At 53.0% G+C, this 19,509-nt stretch overlaps 10 protein-coding genes across 10 annotated transcripts; 8 read left to right on the top strand and 2 right to left on the bottom strand.

Annotated features, from left to right (window-relative positions):
* Window positions 1–228: 228 nt before the first annotated feature.
* On the top strand, window positions 229–633 carry SAICODRAFT_49445 (uncharacterized protein; the record flags this gene model as incomplete). Its single annotated transcript, XM_019168969.1, has 1 exon — window positions 229–633. A coding segment is annotated over one exon (405 nt), but the record flags the coding sequence as incomplete, so codon positions are not given.
* A 1,917-nt stretch (window positions 634–2,550) lies between these two features.
* Window positions 2,551–5,617, top strand: SAICODRAFT_89961 (uncharacterized protein). The gene is made up of 2 exons (XM_019171668.1): window positions 2,551–2,695; window positions 2,772–5,617. The coding sequence occupies exons 1-2, from the start codon at window positions 2,681–2,683 to the stop codon at window positions 5,448–5,450; spliced, it is 2,694 nt and encodes an 897-aa protein (XP_019025439.1). The 5' UTR covers window positions 2,551–2,680; the 3' UTR covers window positions 5,451–5,617.
* Window positions 5,618–7,279: 1,662 nt separating this feature from the next.
* On the top strand, window positions 7,280–7,579 carry SAICODRAFT_6089 (uncharacterized protein; the record flags this gene model as incomplete). The annotated part of the gene is made up of 1 exon (XM_019169808.1): window positions 7,280–7,579. One exon carries the CDS (start codon window positions 7,280–7,282, stop codon window positions 7,577–7,579), a length of 300 nt encoding a protein of 99 aa, XP_019025438.1.
* Window positions 7,580–8,439: 860 nt separating this feature from the next.
* SAICODRAFT_77697 (kinesin-domain-containing protein) lies at window positions 8,440–10,315 on the top strand. Its single transcript, XM_019171074.1, has 2 exons — window positions 8,440–8,660; window positions 8,713–10,315. Exons 1-2 carry the CDS (start codon window positions 8,597–8,599, stop codon window positions 10,206–10,208), a joined length of 1,560 nt encoding a protein of 519 aa, XP_019025437.1. The 5' UTR covers window positions 8,440–8,596; the 3' UTR covers window positions 10,209–10,315.
* Window positions 10,316–10,400: 85 nt separating this feature from the next.
* On the bottom strand, window positions 10,401–13,303 carry SAICODRAFT_54693 (vacuolar protein sorting-associated protein; the record flags this gene model as incomplete). The annotated part of the gene is made up of 7 exons (XM_019169310.1): window positions 10,401–10,916; window positions 10,974–11,054; window positions 11,112–11,311; window positions 11,382–12,729; window positions 12,793–12,918; window positions 12,975–13,081; window positions 13,141–13,303. 7 exons carry the CDS (start codon window positions 13,301–13,303, stop codon window positions 10,401–10,403), a joined length of 2,541 nt encoding a protein of 846 aa, XP_019025436.1.
* Window positions 13,304–13,531: 228 nt separating this feature from the next.
* SAICODRAFT_29486 (uncharacterized protein) lies at window positions 13,532–13,787 on the top strand. The gene has a single exon (XM_019167427.1). It carries the CDS (start codon window positions 13,540–13,542, stop codon window positions 13,723–13,725), a length of 186 nt encoding a protein of 61 aa, XP_019025435.1. The 5' UTR covers window positions 13,532–13,539; the 3' UTR covers window positions 13,726–13,787.
* Window positions 13,788–13,794: 7 nt separating this feature from the next.
* SAICODRAFT_29485 (uncharacterized protein) lies at window positions 13,795–14,305 on the top strand. The gene has a single exon (XM_019167426.1). It carries the CDS (start codon window positions 13,841–13,843, stop codon window positions 14,207–14,209), a length of 369 nt encoding a protein of 122 aa, XP_019025434.1. The 5' UTR covers window positions 13,795–13,840; the 3' UTR covers window positions 14,210–14,305.
* Window positions 14,306–14,548: 243 nt separating this feature from the next.
* SAICODRAFT_34016 (putative NAD+ kinase) lies at window positions 14,549–15,992 on the bottom strand (the record flags this gene model as incomplete). Its single annotated transcript, XM_019168327.1, has 4 exons — window positions 14,549–14,581; window positions 14,666–14,962; window positions 15,023–15,849; window positions 15,905–15,992. 4 exons carry the CDS (start codon window positions 15,990–15,992, stop codon window positions 14,549–14,551), a joined length of 1,245 nt encoding a protein of 414 aa, XP_019025433.1.
* Window positions 15,993–16,642: 650 nt separating this feature from the next.
* SAICODRAFT_208054 (Las1-domain-containing protein) lies at window positions 16,643–18,518 on the top strand. Its single transcript, XM_019166329.1, has 2 exons — window positions 16,643–18,366; window positions 18,442–18,518. The coding sequence occupies exon 1, from the start codon at window positions 16,712–16,714 to the stop codon at window positions 18,122–18,124; it is 1,413 nt and encodes a 470-aa protein (XP_019025432.1). The 5' UTR covers window positions 16,643–16,711; the 3' UTR covers window positions 18,125–18,366; window positions 18,442–18,518.
* On the top strand, window positions 18,337–19,429 carry SAICODRAFT_6083 (Metallo-hydrolase/oxidoreductase; the record flags this gene model as incomplete). The annotated part of the gene is made up of 6 exons (XM_019169801.1): window positions 18,337–18,366; window positions 18,442–18,582; window positions 18,639–18,655; window positions 18,699–18,854; window positions 18,911–19,035; window positions 19,107–19,429. The coding sequence occupies 6 exons, from the start codon at window positions 18,337–18,339 to the stop codon at window positions 19,427–19,429; spliced, it is 792 nt and encodes a 263-aa protein (XP_019025431.1).
* Window positions 19,430–19,509: the final 80 nt, after the last annotated feature.

The following is a 19,509-nucleotide window of genomic DNA, read 5'->3' as shown; positions in this document are numbered from 1 at the left end:
TGATACGCCCAGACGACAATCAAGGTTTGAGTCGCTGATTACTCATCTTTTGCCCCACGTAACGTAGCGTACGTACTGTATACCCGGTCCTACTGCAGCTGGGTGGTTACGCACGCAACAAACGACGAATTCATCGCCCATCTCTATTTACGACTCCTTTTCATCCAACGACACTCTCTACCAACGATCCAACAGCATACACAACAACAGCATCACGAGGACGACATAATGAGGGAATCCAACATCTCATCAGTCACCTCCAACAAACCCATCACATCCATAACCTCAATCCTTTACGACCGCCGTGCACTCGACTGCACCTCAACCCTGCCCCTCATCAACTCCCTCACAAACCTCGCTCACCTAATCTCCGACTCCCCCCGCATTCGCGAAACAATCGCCGTAGACGGCGGCCTCGAACGCCTCGTCTCCATCCTCCAAACCCCCCGCACCGAAGACGTCCTGTCCCTCTGGAAATGGTCACTCGCATTCCAATGCGTCATCCAGATCGGTATCCACGGGAGTGAGCAAGCGAGGTTGAGGATCGTGGAGGCGGATATGGTCAGTGTTATCGCATCGATACTTTGCCGGTTCTTGAGGACGTTGGATCATCTGAAAGCGGAGAGAGATGCTGTAAAGGCGGAGAGGGAGGCGAGGAGAATTGCGGCTGCTGCTGCGGCACAGGCTGCGCAGGAGGCGTTGAGGGCGAGGGAGGAAGCTGGGATTGCGAGTGGGGAGGGAAGTCCGGTTGTTGGGGGTGGGCAGAGTGCGTTTCCGGGTGCGCCAGGATTCGGACTTGCGGTGGTCCAGCAGGCACAGGATATCGCGGATACGAGGAGAGGGAGTACGATTAATGCTGCTACCCTTACGCAGCAGGTGGAGGGGTTGGGATTGAATATCGAGACGTTGCCTCGTGCGGAGCCGAGGCCACCTTCAGAACCCACCCGGGCAGAAATAGCAGCGCTCGTCGATGAAGTTGGAGCGCGAGTGGTTGCACAGTTGGACGCACAAGCCCAAGCGGCGGCACCGGTACCGGCATCAGCACCAGTACAAGCGCAAGCAGGTCCCAGTACGCCTCTGAGGAGGTTGAGGGGTTTGACGAGGAGCTTGAGACGAACTATTCATTCGAATGAGAACACGCCAAATGACTCGCCCGCTTCTACCTCTCGTCCCAGTACCCCACCCTCCATTCTCGTTCGCGGCGGATTGGTAAGACGTACAACTGACTCCACCTCCGACGACAACTCTGACGCTTCCGGTATCGCCTCGACCGCCATCGCAACCCCCAATGCTACCGATTCCGCAACGTCGACCGAAACGGTTACTACAGCAGGGAGGGCTAGTGTGGTTGATCTGAGTTCGTCGCCTGGTGCGGCGGGAGCGGAGGTTGTGGGTGAGCCGTTGAGTGTTTCTGCGCAGAATAGCCCGACAGTGTTGACTGCGCCTGTTGAGGCTCAGGAGGATGCTGAAAGGGCGAGGAGGGTCAGGAGGGATTTGTTTGGTGCGCCTGCCGCTGGCATTACCGCTACTGAAGCAACTGGAGACGCGAATGGTGATGTGGAGATGGCTGAGGCTACGCCGGTCAGGGAACGCACAAGAAGGGATGGACTTATCCCTGGGCTGCAGGGTATGCACACGGGTGTGGATGCGTTCGCCATGTCTATGCCCCGTGAGCAGGATATTGTGCAATGCCTCCAGCTCCTCGCATATATCACCAAATACCCCTACTTGCGGTCTTACTTCTCCAACACCCAGCTCATCCCGCATATCGCCCTCTCACCCACCGCCGACCCAACAATTACTTCCACGATCAACGTCTTTGCCCTCGTCGAACGCTTTACCCTCCGCATCCACCCCCGCGAATTCCAATCCTGGGCTGGCGTGATCATGCGCAATTCCTGCAAAAAGGACGATTCGCGTGGTGGGAGGAGACAGTGTGCGAATTTGTTTTGTGGGAAGTGGGAGGATGAGCCGAGGCAGTTTGCGAAGTGTAGGAGGTGTAGGAGGTCCAAGTATTGCTCGAAGGCTTGTCAGAGTGCGGCGTGGGCGGGACATCGGTGGTGGTGTCATGAGAGGACGCCGACGGGGGAGGGGAGTGCGTCGAGGAGGGAGAGCAGTGCTGCTGTTGAGCCAGAACAAGCGCAAGTGCAGCCACAGCAAGCACAGGCGTAGGATGGAAAATGGATGGGCGGGATGTATTGCTTATGCTCCTTGGGACTTCTTTATTGCAATTGGGGTTATCGGTGTTCTTCTATATTATTCTTTTAAGGAAGCAGTTAAATCAAGATTGATTAAAATTCGCTTATGTATGGCCAGAGTCTAGATTAAGCTTGCAGGGTTGCGCGGGTGGATTACGTGCATGGCTCTCCGTGACGTCATGGGGTCGTTGCACGTACGGTTGTGCGAACGTGTGACATCAGACTGCCTAAGCCCGCGCCTAAGCCCAACGTTAACCTGAAGCCCCCTATGCCGACCTGCCCCCCCCTGAATGTGATAGGCATAAATAGAGTCGTCCCCCCCGCCGTCCTCTCAGGGTCTTCTCCATACACACTCGCACACAAGCTCTACTACAACCAATCCCAATTACTACGGCTCTTGGTTTTTGTCTTTTACTAGCACGAACCCGCTCTTACTACAACACAACAACTCTATTTGCTTAATTTCTTAATCACTAACAACAATGGCTCACACTGAGGTATGTCACCTTCTCCGTGCTCTTCTGGGCGCATACAATCGGTCAATTGGGGCTGTATGCTAATCAATGTTATCAGGTTTCCGCAAACCCTTCTTCTGCCGGTGTCACCCGTGCCACCAACCCCAAGCAGCGCGATGCCGACGTCGACCAGAAGCTTCGTCTCTACGGTGTCCTCAATGCTTTCACCAATGGCAAGGTCCCAACGAACAAGCAGATTGATGTCGCCATGAACTCTTTCATCAACTCCGACATGATGCGCAACCCTTCAAAGGACTTGTCCAGCGAGGGTCGCCATCTCGTACAAGACCTTCGCGACGTTGCCGAGCAGGCTAAGATGCTCCTCCTCACAAAGAACTACGACGAGAACTTACAGAAGTTCCTGTGGCATACGCGTGTTGCCTCTCCCGACTCCCAGAACGTCAACGCCCCTGTCTCGGCTGGCCAGGCTAAGGAGCACGGAAAGGCTACCCTTGATGGTATCCGGACGTTGGGTCGTTTGATGATTACCAATGGCGAGTTCAGGAAGTTGTTGTCCGACGCTGTTGTTCTTCTCCGTGATATGGGTGCCGATGCCGCGTCGAAGGCTGCTGAGAAGGTCCGTCCCGACCAGGAGCGTCTTGAAAAGATTGATGAGCCTGCGCCTGAGAATCAGTGGCACGATACCCCCGACGTCGGTGGTATCAAGGAGAACCTCAAGTCCAAGGCTCGCGATGTTAAGGAGACCGCCAAGTCCGATGCCCAGGCTGCTAAGAACAACGCTGCTTCCTCCGCCAACCCCGATGGTTCTACTTCCTTCAACCGCACTGCTGAGCACGCCAATGCTGAGGCTCGCACTGGCGAGTCCCGCGGTGTTGATGCTGCCGGCGGTGCTCAGGCTGGTGCCGACACCTTGAAGCAGCGTCACCCCGAGGCTCACCAGAAGGCTGTGGAGACCAAGGACAAGACCATTGACTACCTTAAGGACAAGGTCCCCGAGGAGCGTCGTCAGCAGGTCGTCGACCGTCTCAAGAAGATGGTCGTCGAGATCCAGCAGCACGAGGACTACCAGGAGGCCATTGACACCCTCCTCTCCATCGCCGAGAACTACAAGGGTGTTACCAAGGAGGTCAAGAACCAGGCTGCTGGTGCCGCTAAGCAGACTGCTGACGATGACCACGTTCAGCTCGCCAAGGATGAGCTCAAGACCGTCATTGAGCGTTTCGCCAACTCTACCTCTTTGGACGACGTCTTCGACTCCTTCAACGACCTCTACCTCGACGCCGACCGCGACCCCCAGATGAAGAACTGGTGGAAGCGTCTTGACCGTTACATCCGTCGCTGCTTGAAGGAGACCGGTTACATCACCTCCGAGGCTGCTGACAACGAGTACCGCGAGATCAAGGAGGAGGGTGACTATCTCCGCAAGGACAAGTACTCCGAGCACTTCGACCGCGTCGGCACCGAGATCTCCGACTTCGGTAAGCAGTTCGCTGAGGACCCCGACAACAAGCGTTTCGGCGAGACCGTCAAGCACTTGATGGAGGACCTTGGTACTGACCGCAACGGCAAGTTCACCTTCAAGAAGCATCTTCTTAAGGATATTACCAACGTCATCATCCCTGGTGCTTTCCGTCGTACCCGCTACGTTCCTGTTCCCAGGATCGAGTACTCTGACCCCATGGTCGATGCCGTCATTGAGAACTTGGTCTTGGAGTCTGAGAACTTGTTCCCCAACATCCTCGAGATCAAGGCTGACAACTACATCCGTTACTCTGCCCGCAAGGCGATTAACAATGTTAACCACCACCGTGTCACCGTCCACATGGAGCAGATTCAGATGGATCTCCGCGATGTTGCTTACTACATCAAGAAGAAGTCTGGATTCCCTTCTGTTCGCGACACTGGTGTTATTGACATCTTCCTCGGTGGTGAGGGTTTGAGCGCTACTGTCACATTGGCCGATGCTACCGCCCTCGACCGCACTTCCTTCTTCAAGGTCGAGCGTGTCGATGTTAAGATCAACAACTTGAAGCTCAAGTTGAAGAAGTCCAACCACAAGCTTCTCTTCAACTTGTTCAAGCCCATGCTCATGGGTATCATCAAGCCCGTCATCCAGAAGGTTGCCGAGAAGAAAATCGCTGAGCAGTTCGACACTCTTGACCACCTCTTGTACTCCGTCTACAAGGAGACCAAGCGTGAGCAGAACACCTACATTGATGACGAGGAGACCCCCAACACTACCAAGTTGTACATCCAGACCCTCATGAAGCGCATCTCTGCCAACTCGAAGGAGAAGAAGGACAAGGCTGCCGAGACTGCGCAGGACAAGCACGCTGCCGTGACTGTTTCTAGGACTGGTGGTATGTTCAAGAACGTTGTCTTGCCTTCTGGATTCTCCAACCGTGCTGAGGAGTACAAGCGCATGGGTCAGGAGGGCCGCGACTGGACTTCCCCCATCTTCGACTTAGGCTCTGCTAAGCCTACTGACCACATCCCCGAACCCAAAAAGATCGTTAGTCGTTCCGACTACGGCCGTGCTACCATGAACGATGGTGGTAACAACAGCTCCTCTTCTCAGGGTCAGTACCAGCAGGGATACAACACTGGACACAACCAGAACACCGTTTCTGGCGCTTATGAGATTACGCCTGGTCATATCAACCATGCCACCACCACCACCGCTCCCGCCACTACCGCTAACTCTCATCAGTACGTTTCTAACACTACTTCTGAGTTCGTGCTCGCCGAGCCGATCAGAACTGGTGCTCCTTACTAAGTCTCCTCCTCTCTCGGGTTGCGAGTTTAAATCAAGGGAAGAAATGATGATGAGTTAGGTATGATAGACGGCAAACTGGGGGTCGTGAAATTCGGCTGGGCTGATGAAATTGTGGGCGTTCATGGTTATTACTACTATTGTCTTTTTGTTTTACTCTTTTACCTTTTATGATTCAGTGATAATGCGGAGTATGAGGACTTTTGTGAGTGTCGTCGATCGGGCGTCTGGGTGAGCGATAGTGTGCGCTTGCGAGCTTGGGCGGTCTTAAACGACTGAGGTTTAATTGTGTTTTAGTAATGCTATTGATTGCTTGTGCTTAACGTCTTTGTTCACTTCTGCGTTCCATTGCAAACGAGTTTGACTCCGTTCGTAAGCTTAAGGAGATGGGCTTCCTTCGATCCACACGACCTGGACGTTTATTGCCATGGCCGAATACGTGCCGACGTCGGTGGATGTTAGGGAAGACAACGCCACATACAGGGTCTGTTTCAGCCACACGCAGGGCTTACCCCTACCCCTGACTAGCTAGCATATAAGGGAACTACTCCCTCATCTAGGTAATACTACCTTTTCCACTCCATCTATTGGGTATCGTCACAGTGGACCAGTCCGCGAAGTTCCCACGGGTACTGGTGAGTCCTGTCCCCAGCGGGACGTGTTGTCGATACATGAAGGGTCGTCAGATGTTTAAAATGTAGCGAGTTCGCTGATATGACATATAAATGGATGTTAAAACGTTTTGTTGCTGATCACCCACGCAGGCACTTAAACCCTCGCTGAGAACCGCTCTGGGTTAGATTTCAAGTAGCTGAGGAGGCTAGGTCTAACCGCACGTTTTAGATCTGCCCGGAAAACTCTAACCCCTGAATACCCGACCTAACTCCATTAAGGATGTTGAGTGAACTCCCTAACCACCATCCACGAAAACCTCTCCCAATTCAATGCTTGCGACAGCTTCTAGTAGCTAGCATATACTCCAGCATACATCCCCAGCTTCATCATGGGCCGGTCGAACCAGACTCACCTCTCCGCTGCTGCGAATGCTAGGCAGCGTAAGAAGGATTCAGATACCACCAAGGGTCGTGCAAGCTTTCGATGGACAAAACAGATGATCCTCTCCCTCATTCACAAGTGGAACCGCGTGTCATGAATGGCTTCATGACCTCCGGTTTGCCACACTCTTCCTGTGATCATGCAACGTCTATGTACGTTCATGTATGTGTCCTATTATTAGGTCCTATGTTTATGTCTTACAGTTACGTCTTAAGTTTATGTCTTAGCTAATATTAGTCTTACGTAGTTCTGGCTTGGTGGCTTGGTGGCTTGGTTGCGTCACGGCACGGCACGGCAGCAAAGCCGGTCCCCAACGAACGGCTAGTCTGGATTAGTATATAAAGGGGGGTTCCTCCCCCCTTCCTTAGTTCTTTAGTTAGCAGCAAGAGTCTTTGAGAAAACCAAGACCTCTTCCTACCTCGCCTTTCTTGTGGGTTCCTTAACCTCTTGAGTCTTCGTTAGTCTCGCCACTTCGAGTTATCCCTGTTCACCAAGTCGTCACTCAGTCTCGGTTACGTACCCAAGCCGCCCTTGACCTTTGTCTACATCTTGTTCCGTCAGTCTTGGTTTGGGCCTGGTCTTACTAGTGATCACGTCTATGCCTTCCGCCTTACGCTTACGTCACTGTTGCGTCCCCTCGGTCTCGGTCCCCTTCACTGGATAGACTCCGCCCGACTCGTGTCAGATTACGCCTTCAATTTCAGCAGCGACGAGTGTTGTGACTTGTTTAGGAGACACAGCCCCCGTCCCTGACACCGCGGGTTGATAACAAGAAGATGGCAGGAGTGAAAGCCGACGTTTTCAGGGGTTGGTACAACGAGTTTTGGGACAAGTATGTTACCGGTGCAGTCAAGGATTCGTCAGTTTTCAACTCGGTCGCCATCAAAAACATGCATACCACTTTGAATGCAGCCTTCGGTAAAGCAGACGCCATTACTTGCGCTATGGGAGGTGGTGACCGCGGTAATGGCATTACTCTTAAGGAAAAAATCTTGAAAGTTTGTCCCTTTCACGACGAGCTCGTGGTATTCCTTAAGGATAAACACAACAAGCGTCCTCCTGTTCTCCTCGATTAGGACGAAGGTTTGGTGCAGCCCACATACTCCGACGAGTTTATAGAGGATGTTGAAGAGGTCGACATGCACCCTAACAACAATGTCGGTCCCCAGCAGACGCCTGCATTTACTCAAATCAATAATTTTACGGTCAATAGCCGAGTTCACAATACAAGTCATTGCAGTGCTTCTTTGCACTCACTCATGCATTTTCTGTCGTCCAAAGGTACCATTCGTCATCAATAACGTTGTGGCATGCCATGAAAAGCATGTTGTGCAATACAACGGAGCTCCCGACCCATGCCAAGGCGTCTTTCAAGCCTGATGTCTCATGGATGACAAACGGTAAAGTGCTCAAAGATCCAAACCGCGACTTCAGCATACCAATTGTATGTTGGGTCCTGATCGGGCCACACCCCTAAGAGATCATTCAGGCCCCAGCAAGGCTCTGTGGTTTATGCAGGCGCCCCAGGCATGATCGGAGGGCATGTGAGCTTCGTGGAACCCAAACACCAAGCCTGACTCAGCATCCTATTGCTCCAGTGAATGGTGGGCCATCTCAACCTTGGTTTGTACCGTCCTATGATCCCCTCCAAGCTGCTCCGGCGCAATATCAGTTCTATGGCCCTCCCCCCGGGGCGCCGTGGAATTATTTTGATGGGTATGGGCACTGAGGAGTCCGTGGGAGTGTTCTGGCTTTTTTTTGTACATACTGCTAATGTAAATAATATTATCTTGTCTTGTTCTGCTCTGATCTCACCCATAATCTTCTGTTGGTATGTTTCCACCCCGACCTGTCAATTCCCATATTGCCTGATCCGGCATTTCGGATCACATCCGCGCTAATGCGATGTCACGAAGCCTTGCAGCAGCAAAACAAACCAGGCTGAACACCAGCAAACACCTCCGAGGTCCTAATCAAGCCGTCAGCTGTCGCGTTCGTAGCATACAGTCGTTCAAGACTACATCACTCTCTTGAAGCCGTCGCTCTACCGTTTGCCGTGCGTCCCCTTCGATAACACCTCGATACCCACAACAATGTCCGGCCAAACACCGGCTAACGTTCGCGTTTTCGTGCGTGCCCGTCCTTTAAATACGCGAGGTATGGTCATATCTCAAAGGTCTTAGATCTGTATGCTGACAATGCCTTGTAGAGCTCGAACGTGGAGCAAAATGTCTTCTCCGTATGGATCCCGAAACCGAAACCACGCATATATCCCGCCCAGACGACGCGGATAAAGGCGCAGCACGGTCATCGAAGCGCGCTGCACCTGGAGAAGAGATCAAATCTTTCGTTTTCGATAAATCCTTCTGGTCCGTCAACCCAGGCGACGAGCACTTCATCAACCAGGACGGCGTTTACAAGCACGCCGGAAAGGATTTCCTTGACCATGCTATGGACGGGTACAACTGCTGTATCTTTGCATATGGACAGACTGGATCAGGTAAAAGTCACACGATGATGGGAAATCACACAGAACCTGGCTTGATCCCTCGCCTCTGTGGTGACCTCTTTGCCCGCATCGGGAAGCTTACCAACAAAGGCCGCAAGTTCAAGATCGAGGTCTCCTACTTTGAAGTTTACAATGAGATGGTCCGCGATCTTCTCAAGCCAGCTTCGAAACACAATCTTCGTGTCCGCGAGGACCCTACGAAAGGGCCCTATGTCGAGGATCTTACGGAGTTGACCGCGGATACTTTCGATGATGTTCTTCGCTTCATGGAAATGGGATCCAAAACGCGTACGACGGCACCAACGAACATGAACGACGCGTCGTCTCGGTCGCATGCTGTTTTCACGCTCTCTATCGCCCAATTGTCCGGTTCTGGCTCCGCTATCACTGAGAAAAACTCCCGGTTCCGTCTCGTGGATCTTGCCGGGTCCGAGCGTGTCGCCCTTACTGGTGCAGTGGCAGGAGGCACTCGCTTCCGTGAAGGTGCAAACATTAACAAATCACTCACTACGCTCGGACGTGTCATTGCTGGACTTGCTGAGGATGCAAAGGGCGCCGTCATCCCTTATCGCGACTCGGTTCTTACGTGGTTGCTGAAGGACTCGTTGGGTGGCAATTCAAGGACGGCGATGATTGCCTGTGTTTCCCCTTCCGACTACGAAGAAGGACTGTCGACACTCCGTTACGCAGACCAAGCCAAGCGCATTCAGACCCGCGCCGTCGTCAACGTCGTCGAAAACGAAAACTCGCGACTTCAGAAGGAAATAGCCATGCTCAAAGTCCAACTCCTCCGCGCCTCATCTGCCATCGACGAATCATCCATCTCAACATCAAACTCCGACCTCGAACAAAGAGTCACAACCCTCGAAGCCGAGAACGAGCATCTCCGCCAGATGACCAACCTCCAGAAGCGCGAGTTAGACGCCGAGATCAGGAAAGCCAAGATCGAGAAAGCTTCGTTGCGTATGCAGTTACGCTTGGCGATTGATTCGTTCAGAAAACCGATTACGTTGCCGCCGTTGATGAGTGATGATGGAAGTAATAGTAGTGATAGCGAGGATGAGTTGCCTACGCCGCCGGTGGTGGAGTTGAGGACAGATTTGAGTTCACTGAGACAGTTTCAGCAATCAGTCAAGAAAGACATTGGCTCATGGAACTTGAGGATGAGGGAGGGAGCTATGAGGTGGCTCAAGTGATGTTTGTCCGAAGAACTGTGGACTCTGTGGTGCGGATATGGCGTTTGATTGTGGTTTTGGGGACATTACTTTGGCGGACGCTTTTCTTATATGGCGTTATTCCTGGGATTAAGTCGTGACTATACACGGGGTATTGATAATACATGTTTTCTATAATGAACAGCTGGTATCACGGTATATTTCGTCCTTGCTCTATTTTGTAGACAACTGTGCGATCCAGCTATCCAGTTCCCGAGCAGCTGATCCTTGCGCCTTCGGTCTCAACTCCTGCAACATCAGTAAATCCCTCGCCTTGAATGCATCCTGTCCAGCACCCTTGTAGTCATTGATTTTCACGTATAACTCTACCCTCTGCCTCGACGTCAAATTCGAACACCGCGCAATATACGCCGCGGCCTGCGTATTATTCCCACTCGCAATACACTCGTTCACAAACGGCTCATACCCAATCGGACTCTTCTTCGATTTCGCGAATTGCTCCAATTCGTGCCAATCCCGATTCTTGACCAACGCGCGGATCTTGATCCACCAGAATCGAGCATCGGGGACTTTGAACTCTTTGCGGAGTTTATCAGCTTTTGAGGGCTGGGAGAGTTCAATGAGTTTGAAGATCGTGTCGGAGATTGAGAGGTTAAGGAATTTTTCGTCTTGGATGTCTTTTTCGAGGGATTCTTGGATGGTGAGGAGGCGGGCGGATTCTTGGAGTGCCTGTGCAGAAGGTTAGTTTCATCGGCGAACCCGAATCGCAGAGACTTTCGCACAAACCTTTACTTCAAATACGTGCTCCTTGGACTCCTGATACAGCTTCATCGAAAGATCCAACTTGTCCAGTCGTGACCGCAAATCCTATACCTCAATCAGCCACTCCATTCCACCACTCACAAACCCACATGCATCACTTACCTGCTCCAAACTCTCCCTCAAAATGACATTCGCACTATCAACCCTCCGATCATCCTGATAATAAAAATCCTTCAATAACTCCACATCCTGTTCCCTCGCATAATTCTCCACCAAATCCATCGCGATGGGGAAAGCGCTGATCAACCGGAAGAACTCCGCGAGGGAGTATTTCCGTTTTAGATGCAACAGCACAAAGTATACTATGAGGACGTGTTTGTTAGCCATCGAGCACATGCAGTGCCATCGGCCATCGCCAGCACGTTCTCATACCAAGATCAGTATCCCCACTCTCCACCGCTTTCCCAAGAGCCCCCCGATCTTCCTCCATACTCAACAACAACGGAACCTGCCTCCCAGCCCTCGGCTCATGATCCAACAACCTCGTCGCCAACCCCACCCTTCCCTCCTCATACGCCGTCCTCGCAATCTCATCGAAACTCACGCCCCTCCTCCCACTCTTCCCCTGCGTGAGTTTCGTGATGATGGTGTGCGCAATCTCGTCTTCGTCAGCGGAGGAGTGTCTGATTTTGGTACATGCCCAGTGGACATAAATCGCTTCTGTGCTTAGATGGAGACTTTCCGCGACCTTCAGGGCCAAGAAATGTTGACGGCGGGCAAGGAGTCTCTCGATCAACATCTCCGGCCCCAAGCGTTGATACTGCTCCCACGATATCGGAATACCGATTTCGTAGTATCGTACCGCATTCAACACCCGTAACGCCTCACACATCCCTACGAACTCCTCGACCCCCGCCCACCCAGCACCACCCAACTCCCCCTCCAAATAACTCTTCCCAAACCCCGCAGCCTCAAGTAACCGTTTCTGCCAGCCAACATCCCACTCCACCCCCGCGGCTTTAACACACGTATCAACCGCCTCCGCCAGACTCGGACGAATAAGCTGGATCGCCGCATCCGCCTGCGGTGCGGAATTGTGTAAATGGGTTAATGCGTCCAAGAGGGTTGAGGAAGGGTGTGTTGAACCGATGCTGAAGACTGCGGCGGTGGAGTCTGGGACGCGGTGGAGGAGTTCGTAGTGCTCGGTTGTCAATATCGAGACACCATCGATTTCGGGGAGGAGGTGGGGGGTGGAGTCGTAGTAATACGTCAATACACCACCACTCGGGCCAACAACCACCACTTCGCCCTCAAAGGTAACGACGACAGCATCATTCCCACACCACACAACTTCCCGTACCTCCTCGCCTGCGCGGCCACTCTCCCACTCACTCAAACTCCGCTGGAAATCAGCGCTAACAACCCACATCTTCCCCTTCCTTTGATTATACAACGCAACAAACGCCCCATCCGGACTAACAGCAACATGCGAAAACGGACCCTGCGTCAACATCTGATCCTGACTCTCAATCGCATCAGCAACCAACACACTCCCCCCATTCGTCGCCAACAAACACTCCACATGTCGAGAGAGCGTGTGTTCGGGTGGGAGGATCGACCAAGCGGTGATTGACGCATCGGGGGAGAGACCGGGGGATGCGAGGAGTCGGGGGCGGGGTTCGTCGTAGCGGGAGATTGAGGTGAGGCGGTTGTTGCCTAGGAGGGCGACGAGGCCGCGGGACCAGAATCGGACGGAGAGGATGAGGTTATCTTCGGCGTCCTGTACATGGTGTTAGTCAGCACTTTCGCGTAATATGTAGAATGTTTGCAGTCATGTGTGTACCTTTCCGAGGTTGAATTGTGAGAAGTCGCCGCTGAGGTCGTAACACCGTACGATTCCAGTTTCTGTCACGAGAATGAGGCTTTCGGAATCTGACCACCCAGCTCCTCTGATTCGTGATTTATCCCACTGTAGCAACCATCTCCGTCAGCATTCCGTTTATGAACAGAAATGATTGCTTCTACCTGAATTTTCCGTATGAGTCGTCCACTGGCGCTATACACCAACACCGCCGGCCTCGTCGCCGTTTTCCCCGTATAATTCTGTATCCGATTCTCATCCCTAATCAACGCTGTAAACCACCCACGATCAGTACTGTGCGTTCAACTGAATTAACAGCGGCTATCCCACCGATTGCACCACCACAACTCGCACCAACGACTTGATACTCGTCGAGATCTATGCCGTCTTGGTGCCAGTCCAGGGTGTATTTCTCGACTTTGCGGTAGAAGCGTTCCTGGAGGAGGGACCATTGGGTTGTTGGGTGGGGGAGGTCGGTGGTGAGGGGTGCCATTGTCGTCGAGTGCCGGCTTTGGGAGACGTCCACAATTGATGAACAGCTATTGGACGTGCAATAAAAACCTGATCTTATGGGAAACTGGTCAGATCGAAGGAGCTGAATGAATGCTCTGATCTCGACTGTTTGGATGACGTCCAGGCTCTCATGCACTCCCTCCCCCCACACCTTATGCGTGATATATACCGAGAAGATGAACCCCCAAACACTACACCACCGCCAACTCCTTCATCATGGTATTTACCCTCCCACCAGTTTCATCAATCTCAGATCTGCCTCGGGAGGAGATCGTGCAAATCCTGGGTCACTTATTCGAGCCTGCTCCGGCATTGGTGGAGTTAGTCCTCCCCGGTCTACAACAAGATTCATTCCCAGGTTCATCTCTGCCCGCTGTTCATTCACGTCTTCCGCGAGTCTGACTGGCAACCACGAACAGACTACCCCACCCTCATCGCACACATCCACACCAAACTCCTCTCCCTGTACTCCACCGCCATAACGGAAGATCAAGAGTCACCCAGTACTGCGCACGCGATGAAATCTCTCCTAACCATCCTCTCCGCACACCCCCGTCTCGGCGCCAAAAAAGTCGAATCAACACACTCCCAATCCGAGCAATCCTCCCTCGGCGGCGGCCCGGACGAGACTCAAGCCCTCGTACAGCTGAATCGGGAATATGAGGATACCTTCCCCGGACTCCGGTACGTTACTTTTGTGAATGGACGATCACGGGGGGAGATCATGGAGGATATGAGGGAGAGGATCGAGGGGGGGAGGAGGGGGGGTGGGGCTGTCGCTGTCGCTGTGCGGGATACGGTCTGGAGGGGAGAGGTTGAGGATGCGATTGAGGCCATGTGTGAGATTGCGGGGGATAGGGTGAAGAAATTGCTCGCTACCAGTTGAGGGAAGGCGTGTCGATGTGCACGTAGTCGGTTCGGGGAAAAGCAGGTGAAGAGATATCACGGATACACAAGTATGAAAAGGGCGGAAAAGGGATGATGAAACCTGTTCATATATAACTCGTCCGAAAATGAGATACCGAAACCATACAAAACTCCGAAACTCACAGACCGCACCCTCGATCCTCTTCATGACTGTAAACTGTACTCTTCAAGAGCTTTCTCCTCTAGAGACGCAATTGTTTTTTTCTTCTCTCTTCCTCTTTGCCTGTGCGAAACACACGTCAGCAATACTTTAGAGCACCAACATGTGTTCAGCGCCTTTGTAGAGACAACACACCCTCTACGAAAACGATTTCTGCTTCTTTCTGTCATTCTGCCCAACCTATATCAGCCAAAATTCCACCCGACCCCCTCAAGAAAGCGACAAAAGGGGGTGAAGAACGACAACAATACATACCCAATTCAACGTCCGACTAATACTCTCAAACCACTCCTGACTCTGCTTACTCCTCAACACCGTCGGGAACGGAAACCGACTCGCACTCAACTGTACATAATCCCCCTGCTTCAACTCCACCCTTTTCCGTCCATCGAAGGAACACCAAGCGGTGGAGCGTGAGTCGAAGGGGACAGCAATACGGAGCGTCATGGAGTCGGGGACCTGGAGGGGGCGGAAGGAGAGGGTGTGCGCGCAGATTGGGGAGATTAGGATGGCGGGGATTTCGGGGTGGACGAGCGAGCCTCCTGCTGACAACTACGGTCATCTCATATCAGCACTGTAAAAAGGGAGAAGGGGGAGCGGGTGGAGACGTACGGAGTATGCAGTCGACCCCGTCGGCGTGGCAATACACAACCCATCCGCCTGCACACTCGTCAAATGCTGATCATCCCCATACAACTCCGTACTACTCATAAACGGATTCGGTCCCCGATCCACCACCAAATCATTCAACACGCTATAACTCTCTGTCGGTTCATGCGTCTCCTCGCCCACTTCGCCTCCGCCGTCGACGCACCTGTTGTGGTGTTGGAGGATGTCGTGGTCGATGTCGCCGGTCGAGAAGAGAGGTTGGTTGGAGGTAGGGTCACGGCGGACGCGCATGACGGTACATTCGAAACGCATGCGGAGGGAGCAGGTTACCCCGTCGTTGAATGCGTTTGTGAGGGTTTCCCGGAATTCTGCGTAATCGAATTTTGTCAAGAACCCCAACGAACCAAGACTGAATGACAACACCGGTGGTACGACACGTTGGAATAACCAGGATGTGAAGAGGACTGTTCCGTCTCCGCCGAGCGTGACGACGAAATCGAAGAGGTGGGGGTGTCTTGCGCAGAGTTCGGGTGTCCAGAATTTTAGGCGGTTGTGATAGGATCCGTTTTCGGCTAGGATTCCGGCTGCGTCGAAGTTGGGTGAGTTTTCGAATTGGTGGTTGACGTAGACGTTTAGGCCCTTTGATTTGCTTGAGGACGAGTGGTTGTGGTTTTGGTGGGGTTGGGAGGAGGACGAGGAGGTGGAGGATGGTTGCACGTGTTGGGAGAGGAGCCAGGTTGCTACGTCCCGGGTTAGTGGGACGAGGGAGTGATCACTGTCCTTCGTGACGATCAGGATGTTCCGTATACGCAGTTTCATGCGAGCTGAGCCTGTGTAGCGATTGTTAGCATCACGATGATCTGTTGATGAAGCAGCGGTACACACCTAGATGTTTCGACAGCTCCCGCACACCCAAAGCTAGTTCAGATAACTCCCTCTTCGATAGCGTGTTTGTCGCATCCGCCGCCTTCATCTTCGGACTCCCCGGTTCACTCGAGCTGAATCCGTTGGCATGTGCTTCCCTCCCACCTCTCTCTACCTCCAAAAGACTGTGCACATACAACGCCGTTCTGTTCAGTTTTGTCGGAAACACTGTATTATGGGATCGAGCTGAACTCCGTCGTCGTGGCCGGCCCGGGATCTGGATACCAGACCCATGCGAGGAAGATAGCGACAGCATCGAGCGGGAGTGGCTAGCACCGTGGTTCTGCGAGGGAGAGGACGAGTGAAGAGGAGGAAGTGGATGCATCTCCAAAATCTCTTCCTCATCTGATTCAGGCTCAGGCTCAGGCTCAGCATTATCCTGCGCAACAGTTTTCGCAGATCCATCCAGCGGCAAGCCTTCCTCAACGACCTCCATCCCACGCGGACTGCTCGCACCCGGCGAACGCGGTGAATTCGATCTCGTCCGTGCGAGTGCTCGTGCGAGGTTGCTCATCCCTCCCTTCTCCAGCGGGGATTTTCCGGTCATTGTTGGATTGCTGATCGAGGAGGTTTTTGGGGAGTACTGTATGGCGGGGTTAGGATCGGGATTTCACCGAGAGAGTCCATTAATCGCTGCGATGACTTAAACGCGCATACAAAAATCCTCAGGGTAACGGAATTCCTATCGATAACGAAAAGATTGCCGTACAACACTGCGAACTCCTCCTCGACAGTTCTAAATTGTTCTGCTCGTGTAACCGGTTGAAGATGGTCAGACAAGCTAGAATTGTACCATGGTCCTCAACAGCCGAGTTTGACCAGGTGAAATCATGGTTTTACCCCTCCACCTCTCCGCAAACCTACGACCACGATCCCCGTCCTCTCGCACTCGCTCGCGTCCGAGCCTGGAGCTTGCGAACACGCTGTCCTCATGCCGTCGAATCAACGGCGCACCTAACTTCCACCCTCCTCCTCCCGCCTCATACACCCTCCCTTACTCTCCGACTCTCGCACAGCATGGCGCTCATTCGTTTTGTCAATGGCTTGTTGGATCCGGCACAACAGGGACAATTCGCGGTCCCGATGCAGATATTGGCGAAGAACCTCGGTTTACCGGCGATGTTTGTGGAGATCAGACATGCCGGAACCCACGACACCCTCCCTTCATTGCCCGTATTGCGAACGGCTGTTGGGAGAGCAATGGAGTGGTTATGGGTCAACTACTGGTCTGTTGCAGAGGGAACCAGAGATGGAGGTGACGCACGGGCACAAGCCGCCGCAGCCCTCGACACCCGCGCAAAAGACCTCCTCCGACGCTGGCGGAAGCTGAGGCAGGAGGATCCCAGTAGGCCATTACGCGTTGGTGACACGACGAAGGAGAATAAGGATGCGCTGGGGTTGGTGAGGGAGTGTACAGAATTCTGTATGTTGCCCGAGAACCTGGCGGCGTTTGTGAGGGGGTTGATGCAGTTGAAGGCGTTGGTGCCGTTGGGGAAGAAGAAGACGATGTTGTTTAAGGATCAGGTTAAGTTGTGGATGCCATTATTACAGAAGCTGGATACGGCACTACCAGAGTTCGCGGCGATGCTTGTTGCGGCGTTGTTGGATACAATCACCGCTTTGCCGAATGGATCTCTGTACAAGCTTGATCCATCGCTGATCTCGTTGACTGCGGTCGTGCCAGAGAAGGAGGAGACGTTGGCGGAGTCAGTAACTGGATACGCCGACGTAATCGTCGTCTGGCTCTCCCACCTCCTCTCCCTAACCTCCGATTTTGGCCCCTCTTCCACCAGCTCGTCCTCATCTGCGGACGACTCCCTCGACCCCACCACAATCGCCCAGAAATGTCTCCTCCACCCCAACGCCTACACCTCCTCCCTCCTCCGCACCCTCCTAAAAGAACACGAAACACTCAAAGAAGATATTGGCGACTTGATGCCATTAGTTGAAGCGTTCCTGAAGGTGAAGCCGAACAATACGAATAAGAGGCGGGGGATTGAGGATGTCGAGAATGAAGTTGAGATGTGGAAGAAGAGGGTGAAGGGGTTGGAGGGGGTTGTTACGGAACAGAGAGGGGAGAGGGGAGGGGGTACGGGACGGGCTGGGAGGTGGAGGAGGTGGGAGGGGGAGTGGGTTGCGAAGCCGATTGGATGGTGTGGACAGTCTTCGATCTCTCTATAATCCCAGAATAATTGAACCTAAGAACATGTTGACTAAAACTTTCGATCTTCCCAGGCTCTCTGCACGCCCTGGTATGCCATGACGTCCCTTCCCCGCGTTCACCTCGGCCGAACAGTTGCTGCACCAAAACCAACCAAACCACCAATCTCAATTGCATGCTCCGATCCATCCGACCATTTATCGCATCTCGTATACCCTCTCTAACCCGCACAATGAAGATCGTCAATATTCCCATGTGGAAGGTACCTCTCCCCTTCCTTCAATCTTCGCAGTGAGAACGGCGAAAACAGCCGAACAGCCGCTGATCGGGGATATAGGGCACTGGTGATAACTACGCTTATTTGGTGATTGACGACAAAACGAAGGACGCTGCGATTGTTGATCCAGCTGAGCCGAAGGCGGTGTTGGCTGTCTTGAAGAAGATGGTCGAGGGTGGTGAGATTAATCTCAAATACCTGGTATGTCCCATTCCACGTTAGTGTCGCATTCGAGCACGTTACTGACTCGTCGATAGATGTACGTGGTTTGCCGGTTTAGCATATTTTCGGATGTGCTAATCGCGTTCTTTGTACAGTAATACCCACCACCACGGCGACCACACCGGCGGTAACAAACAAATCCTTGCGGCATACCCCAACCTTACTGCCTATGGCGGTTTCGACTGTAAACCCATCACGCACATTGTCAGGGATGGTGAGAAGTTGAAGATCGGAGAACTTGATGTAACTGGGTATGTAAAACGGGGTGATGGGTGTGAGCAGCGGCTAATTGAGGAGGAGATAATAGGTTGGCGACACCCTGCCATACACAAGATTCGATCTGTTACTACGTCGAGGACAAGACGACCGGAGAGAAAGCCGTCTTCACGGGTGACACCCTCTTCATCGCCGGCTGTGGTCGATTCTTCGAAGGTCCGCCCCTTCCACATCCCTTCCCCGCCTCCTCTCCCTTTCAACTAAAAGCTAACACCGTAACGCCCCAGGTTCCGCCGCCGAAATGCACAGAGCTCTAGACGCAACCCTCTCCTCCCTCCCGCCCACAACAAAAATCTTCCCCGGCCACGAATACACCGCCTCCAACATCAAATTCGCCGCTTCCATTCTTCCGCATAACCCTGCCATCCAGAAACTCCAGAAGTATTGTGAGGAGAATGAGGTGACGACGGGGAAGTTTACGTTGGAGGAGGATAAGGGGTGGAATGTGTTTAGGATGGTTGGGGAGAGGGAGGTAGGGGAGGCGACGGGGGTGGAGGGGGAAGTGGAGGTTATGAAGAAGCTGAGGGAGATGAAGAATAATTTTAAGTGAGGACTGCACACAGGGCAAATACAAGTGTCAGAGTCGTTTATCTGCTCCATTCGAGCCCTTTAACTTTCCGTCGAGCCACG

The sequence above is a fragment of the Saitoella complicata genome, assembly GCF_001661265.1.
Source record: "Saitoella complicata NRRL Y-17804 unplaced genomic scaffold SAICOscaffold_6, whole genome shotgun sequence".
Lineage (NCBI taxonomy): Eukaryota > Fungi > Ascomycota > Saitoellomycetes > Saitoellales > Saitoellaceae > Saitoella > Saitoella complicata.
The sequence above is the reverse complement of the archived record's forward strand: the minus strand, read 5'-3'. Positions and strand labels throughout refer to the sequence as shown.